The sequence below is a fragment of the Stylophora pistillata genome, chromosome 4, assembly GCF_964205215.1.
Source record: "Stylophora pistillata chromosome 4, jaStyPist1.2, whole genome shotgun sequence".
NCBI classification, from domain to species: Eukaryota; Metazoa; Cnidaria; class Anthozoa; order Scleractinia; family Pocilloporidae; genus Stylophora; species Stylophora pistillata.
In genome coordinates, this window is record NC_142522.1 from 35,088,492 (window position 1) to 35,095,170 (window position 6,679).

General features: G+C 41.0%; 2 protein-coding genes across 18 annotated transcripts in view; one reads left to right on the top strand and one right to left on the bottom strand.

The window, feature by feature from the left end:
• LOC111322879 (high affinity cAMP-specific and IBMX-insensitive 3',5'-cyclic phosphodiesterase 8B) overlaps positions 1 to 700 on the bottom strand; it is a 29,512-nt gene extending 28,812 nt beyond the window's left edge. For 10 of the 17 annotated variants that reach the window (XM_088759257.1, XM_088759254.1, XM_088759255.1 and 7 more), the window contains exon 1: positions 58 to 672. In XM_088759257.1, the coding sequence (XP_088615383.1) occupies positions 58 to 333 (276 nt within the window). In that variant the 5' untranslated portion in view covers positions 334 to 672. Of the gene's footprint in view, positions 1 to 57 lie in introns of all 17 variants that reach the window. The other 7 variants (XM_088759262.1, XM_088759259.1, XM_088759269.1 and 4 more) reach the window with 2 other exon arrangements.
• Positions 701 to 2,968: 2,268 nt separating this feature from the next.
• LOC111322914 (uncharacterized) lies at positions 2,969 to 5,697 on the top strand. The gene is made up of 3 exons (XM_022926141.2): positions 2,969 to 3,350; positions 4,001 to 4,405; positions 5,078 to 5,697. The coding sequence occupies exons 1-3, from the start codon at positions 3,035 to 3,037 to the stop codon at positions 5,527 to 5,529; spliced, it is 1,173 nt and encodes a 390-aa protein (XP_022781876.1). The 5' UTR covers positions 2,969 to 3,034; the 3' UTR covers positions 5,530 to 5,697.
• The last annotated feature ends 982 nt before the right edge of the window (positions 5,698 to 6,679 follow it).

Genomic DNA, 6,679 nt, shown 5'->3' on the forward strand with positions numbered 1-6,679 from the left:
CCTTTTAATCTAAACTCAGTCGGCGACAATCGCAAACGGGAAAATAACACTCTTTACCTTGGGGTGATCCATACTACTCCTTGGGTCGTAAGTTTGTGTTTCTGCTTCAATAGAACTACCTCGATGAGAGTTTTGTTCCTTTTTGTTATTTCCACGATTTCGAGAAGAAGACGACGTCGAAATATGCGACCCAGAGTCCGAGCTTGAACGAATATGGCCGACAATTTCACTAGGAGAAGAGGCTCTTGGTCTAGGGCTTGATCCTTCGCGAATTTCGTCTCTACAATAAAATACTCCAGATTGTGAGACGTGAATGCTAGGAGCACAGCCCATTTATAGGGCTTAAAAGGAGAAACATTCACAGTCAATGCGCCCACAATTTGTAACCAAACTTCCACAAGCAACTCAATAAGGAGAAGATATTAGAATTATTCGCCTTCCCACATGCAATTCAAGGTCCCCGAACCAAAATCGTCAATTGCCGATGTCGTTCGAAGAAGCATGTGTGTTGGCGTAAAAAATACGCTTATCCCGCAAAGTTCACACAATCCATGGCCGGTGTTGGATCTTGCGAATCAACCCTTCTACGAGCTGATTTCTCTTAACACTCGGCACAATCGCGACAGCTTTTTGAAAGCTTCAACCTTGTTCGCTGCTAGCTGTTGCTGTTATGGGAACAAAATTTGCTGGGTCGCCTCGTCATGTATAGAGGTCCAATCCCCGACCATTACTTTCGCCATGTGACCTCGTTAACCAATTGCCTGGGTAAGATCGGAAATCTTCGGCAACTGTCGGGAACAAGTCGGTTTCCGATCAAACAGCTGCACCGTACTAAGGCGATCTAAATTAACCTTGAGTTGCAATTTTGCGTTTTGTTTATTCGCTGGGCGGTCGACGCAAACAGACGATATTACGGAGTAAATCCAGAAAAATTTCAAAAAGCGTTAAACAAGTCCCCAGAAATATAGAAAAAATAAAAAGTATGTGACAGACCGGCGGAATTCAAAACAAATCTCGTGTTTTGTAGCTCACTTGCGTTCTACGGAGCTAGCAGAGAAACAGCCAATGTACATAACGAGAACTCGTGGATGGTGACGTCATGGCCGCACAGATGGTCTCTCCTGCAAAAGAACAAATAATAATAATTTTTTTCAGAATTTTCTAGCAATACACCTAGCTTTCAAGACAATTAAAACTACGCTGTTCGGAAACAAAAAGAATATTTTCCGCCAAATTATACAGCAGGTACAATATAAACAATAAGAACTTGGATGCAGATTTTTCATGCTTATTTTTCATTCTTTTTTTTTCTTTCGTTTGTTTTAAAAACACAGGCTCTAAAGACTGTTCATTGTCTATGATATGATCTATTCAGTCGTTATTCCTCTAAAAGAAGGGGCTTTTTAATCTTATTCAGGACTAGGGCTGAAAGTGTAAAATGGATTAGTTTGTGGGATGAGGAATATCTCGAACTAGTGACTAAGCGTGGGTTGGGTTTCCAACCGTTGCAGCTGAACCGGAAGTGCTTAACTCAACAACAGAAAATAATGTATACCAGCGCTGCATGATGGGTAATGAAGCACCCAAGTTTTTTACCTAAGGCAGTTTACAGGTGCATATGACGTCTTTATCTCTAGTTACAGAGGCAAAGTTACGCACTAAACTTCATAAACTGTGCAAGAATCTTCCCGAGACTAGTGTAGTGAGCCAAATCATTTTAGATCTTTTTTTTTAACATGACCATAAATTTTGCTGTTTGAATTGCTAGTGGTCCTCACACAGGATCCTCAGCCTTGTTTATAGGTTTCATCTGACTTCAGTTTTGAACAATAAGTACATCGCGTCGTCTGTAAACAATCCGTTTTTTTGTCTTGGTTTTTTTATAAATTTTTTTTTCTTTTTTTGCTTTTTCATCTGATGATTAGTAACCAACAGGAAGGCCAAATTTCTCAGCATACTTATATTGTAACGCTTTTACAACTTCCTTTTCTAGCTGCATGTCGTATTGTAGGACCCTCACAGAGCACATACGCTATCAACGGACAAAGTTGTTAAAAAAAAAAGGAAAATAAATAGTGACCATGCAATACACCTGAAATTCCCAAGTCGAGTGCGCACTTTGTACATAGCCCTGCAAAAAGGAAACAGCGCCTTCCTGCTGGTAGGATGCAAGACGAATAGTTGTCTGGCTTTTTTATTCCTAGAAATTCTAAAATGAGTTTCGAAAGCTATCAGAATTGCGTTGGGTCATTGGTTGAATATGCTCCCAGTTGCCATCTCTTAAAAATTCAGGCAATTTTCTCGAAATCAGTTGCAGTCCTTATACCAGTAGAGACCCAGGGTGTCTCACGCTTCACACGTTTCCTTAAAGCCGGCACTCCAGATTTAATTTGTGTATGAGATTAGAAGTCTAAAAAACCAGAAGAGCTTTTTACATGATGTCTTTGGTTTACCAACATGGAGCACTCTTCCTACCTCTGAGTGTTGTACGTTTTTAAAGCAAAGTAATTGCAAACAGCCGATCAGAAGCCTATAAGGAGGCTCTCATTGTGCTGCTTCAAAAGCATCTCGTGGGACCCTCGCGAGTGCGAGACTGCCAGAGTCAAACCGGCCCGTTTGCTAGTCATACAAGGATTCTGGCACGAAAAACGAGAAAATTTTTTTTCTCATTTATATAGTACTATTCGTACGCGAATATCAATTACCATACACACTTTTAAATAACTTTCTTAAACCATAAAGGGTTTCGAAAGGAATAGGTAGAAGAAGAGAGATGAATTTGCATGAAAATTGGAGCAATCTGATTTTCATTTTGTAGTCTAAAAGACTTTCCTTGACCTCTGCAAGCAAATGTACCCCGCGTCACATGTATAACTCTTACCCTGTTATCTCTAGACAGCAGCGCGCGCACTCGAGAGAGAGCACTTCATCACGTCACAATGAGATGATTACGAATTAGTGACGAAAATTTAGTTTTTCAGATCACATCTTGAAGCTACTTATCGTTTTAATTAAAGAAATTGAAAGTAGAGTTATGGAAGAAACAAGGCAAGAAGTAAATACAAGGGAAGACGATCAAAAACAGTGGGACGAATCTGCAAGTCTTGAGGCGAGAGAGGCAAGGTCTGTTTTTAACCCCCAGCAAGCTCCAACAAGTTTTCTACAGCAACAAAGCTGCTCAGCTCTGTCAACCCCGCTGCCGACAATCTGCTCACAAAATTCTAATGTGCTACCTCAGATGCCGGTGTATCCAACGCCTCGATTTTACTATCAATGTTACGCCCCTCCACCTTACTCCAGACCAATGTTTGATCCATGCGCTTCATATCAAGCATTCTATCAAAATGAAGGTATTTAATAACTTGTGTATCGATCTACTAGTTAGCTTGTGATAACACGCCACTGAAGTAAAGGGCCCTTAAAACCAATAAAATTGACCAAGCAGGATTAAGATCAATTTTTCAAGAGGCCAATGAAAGTTCTTTGCGCGGGAAAACGGACTGAGACCAAGTCACCATTGGTTGGTTTGCATTTGTCTTGCTCAGGGAATGGCGAGAATTTCCCAGATAATTTACAGATCACAGTGAAGCCATAGCAATTCTATTTGCAAATAACTCTCGGTATTTAACAGCGAAAATTGGTATGTTACTGTATATTTACATTGGTGTTCACTGTTTATATCTCTTTACATTTGATAGATAAAGATATAGACTTGTGAACTTTAACAACTGTCTAAACAAGAACGATATGCAAGATAGTGTCTTTCAGTGCAGAGTTCAAAGAATCCACTGACGTTCCAAAGACAAAAGACTGGACATTACTGATGACTCACAAGATTGACTATACTCAGAAAATTGAAACGTCTTCATCTACTATCGTAAAAAAATCTTTTAATAGTGCCACTTATGGTCAAGTTAAAAGACGAAAGGTTTAGTTATTTTGTTTGATAACCCTGATGACATACCGACGACTAAATACAAGTTCACTATATTTTACATAGACTTTCGCCCAAAAGAGAAGCGCCGTCGGTGTAGAACAGTTTTCACTCAAGAACAACTCTTCCTTCTCGAGGCTGGATTCGATGAGCAAAAATACCCGGATGGTAAATTCCGCCAAGAGATGGCGGAAAAAACAGGTCTCCCTGAGGACAGAGTTCAAGTCTGGTTTCAAAACAGGCGAGCCAAAGAAAAGCGACTTATGGAGGAGAAACTTTTCCGTGAAGCGCAACCAGAGAATGTTACCACAGTGGAACACGAAAGAAGCCGTGTAGTCAGAGCTGACGACGAGAACCAATCAATGCTTGATGCTAGTCTCCAGCCTCACCTCGAGGAAGACGTAAGAGAACTGGACATAGTAACGACAGAAGTAGAGGCCAGCGGTGTTGTGAATAAATTTGGAGGCGAAGGTTGGTTGGTTTGTTGAAAACTGTTGCCCCATTTCAACACTGCTGTCGGGTAGTGTTTATCATGGCGATATCAAGGCGCCTTTAACTGATCCACCATGACGTGAGCTCACGCGAAGCTAAAGTAGCATGGCTCACGCTATTTTAGGTGAAATGTGAGAGAGCAAGCTGACGTTTGCCGTTTCACGTAAACGTGGTGCTAAATTTCTCTAATGACACGGCAAGTCCTCGAGCCTGTACCTCTCGACCCAGGGTCCAGCGCATGGACTGTAGGCCAAGCGTTCTTCCACTGCCGCGTCTCCCACTTAAAATATATAACCTAAAGCAGAATACATAGGTTCTAAAACAGCAACGACTGTTATGAAATATCTCTAAAAGTAAATATCCTGTTTTATCTCTGGGGGCTGACATAGAAATCAAACAGTTTGTCGAGGAGTTTGAACATTCTGCTCTCGTTTTTAAAGTGTACAGAAATGTTTGACACTTAAATTCTTGGTGCCTTCAAACCCGAATTATGTCGAGAAGTTTGATGAGAATCAATAGAATCAAGCATCGTATAGAGTCACAAAGAGAACGCTTCTTGAACAGAGAGATTGTTAATGAGAGATTTTTACATTTAATACTGATATGTTTATTTTTTCCTGAAATATAAATACAGTTGTGCATTGTTTACAGGTGAAGTTACAACTCAAACGACGACAGAGGCGCATCTACCAGACATCAATATCACCACCGTCTTGACTCCAGACCCCCTTACTAATCCTAGCGTATCTCGGGTTGAATCAGCCGAGGCGAGAGTTGATGGTCAAGTTGACGAGAACCAAGTTTTAATTACAATGGACAACTCAGTAAGTTCATTTGACAATCTTCCACGACATCTTTTTGTCAACAACGATGTTTCAGCCTTCTGTCAGAGCAGTAGCAACGGTGACAATAAAATCTTTCAAGGGAATCCAAAAACTTTGGTGGATGTTTACCTCGCTGAGGTTATTCAAACACAAGGAGAAGAAGTCGTCATTAGCACGGAAGAAACCGAGATCATTGGGCCTCAAGCGTGCACGGAAAACATTGACTTATTTGAAGGAAGGCGTTCGAATTCTCCGGAACCAGAATACATAAATCTTTGAGCATAGAATTTTATTTTCAAATACTACGTGAGACTGTGGTTATTGCCGAAACTGCTGAACCTAGTAGGTTACGTGGAGATAGTATAGGAACAGATTGTTCTTTTGCATTAGAAGTTGTATAATGAGTTCCTCGATATTTTCAATAAAGAACGTGAATTTTGCCGCAAAGTAATTTCTCAGCTGTAAAGTCACGAATTACATTGGGCGACTCCCACCTAACCAACCTCGTTCCCGAGAGCCACTTGTTCCACTGAAGAAGCGGGATGACGAGAGAACCTCAAAACGAGGTTGCCATCTAGCCTCGCATCCCGTATTGAGCCCTGTATTTCTGCATACACACAATTAGTCTGATTGTGCCACAATTAAAACTGAGAAATATTCAAGTGATGTTCCCCAGTTTGGTTCCACACAAGACCACTGTAAACTAACAAAGCGCGCTGTCTTGTCAACTCAAAAACTCAAAGATTCGTTTCAATGCTACAGTGGTTGACGAGTCAGAAAATCATTGCCTTTGATCTTCTGGCCATTCTATGTAGAGTAGGGGCAGAGTAAAACATATTTGTCTACGGAAGAAGACAGGGAAGAAGAGGTCTATTGCCTCGGCAGGTGATAAACGGATCTCAAGGCATGGGGAAACTGAAATTCAGCACCAGTTCCAGTCAAAGGACCTGGTCCCCTTAATCTCACAGCAGGACTTTCAGTTGCAAAGGAAATTGAGCCTGATTTGAGCATAACAGATTCAGAGAAAACTCATTGGGTTTGTTTAAATCCACTGAGCCCTTCCATGAACAAGACCAATAAGTAATGGAGATAGGACCGGGTGGAGTCCAATTCGGTCTGGTATAAGCGATTGACAAAATCGGACGATCACTTATTTTTTGAGAATGATTACAGACAAACTTAGACGGCACGAAATCCTGTTACCAATTCATCTGAGAAACGAACTGGCCATCGTTTAAATGTTCCCAAAGAACAGTGAACTCGGCGAAAAATCCGGCAACAGCGCCCGCACATGACGCGCACACTATTTGATTACGGCTCAAATCGGGTTGGTGATAACCAGTCACGTTCGAGAATTTGGTCATGGCTTTAATTAGAGAATTAATTGTATCAATTAAAGGTATCACAAAAAAAGATAAGATACAGACAC

Excerpts from the sequence above, each read along its gene's own strand:
- LOC111322914 (XM_022926141.2), top strand. The coding sequence starts at position 3,035 with ATGGAAGAAACAAGGCAAGAAGTAAATACAAGGGAAGACGATCAAAAA. Across the intron at positions 3,351-4,000 it reads AGCATTCTATCAAAATGAAG|ACTTTCGCCCAAAAGAGAAG; the intron begins GTATTTAATAAC and ends TATTTTACATAG. Across the intron at positions 4,406-5,077 it reads GAATAAATTTGGAGGCGAAG|GTGAAGTTACAACTCAAACG; the intron begins GTTGGTTGGTTT and ends CATTGTTTACAG.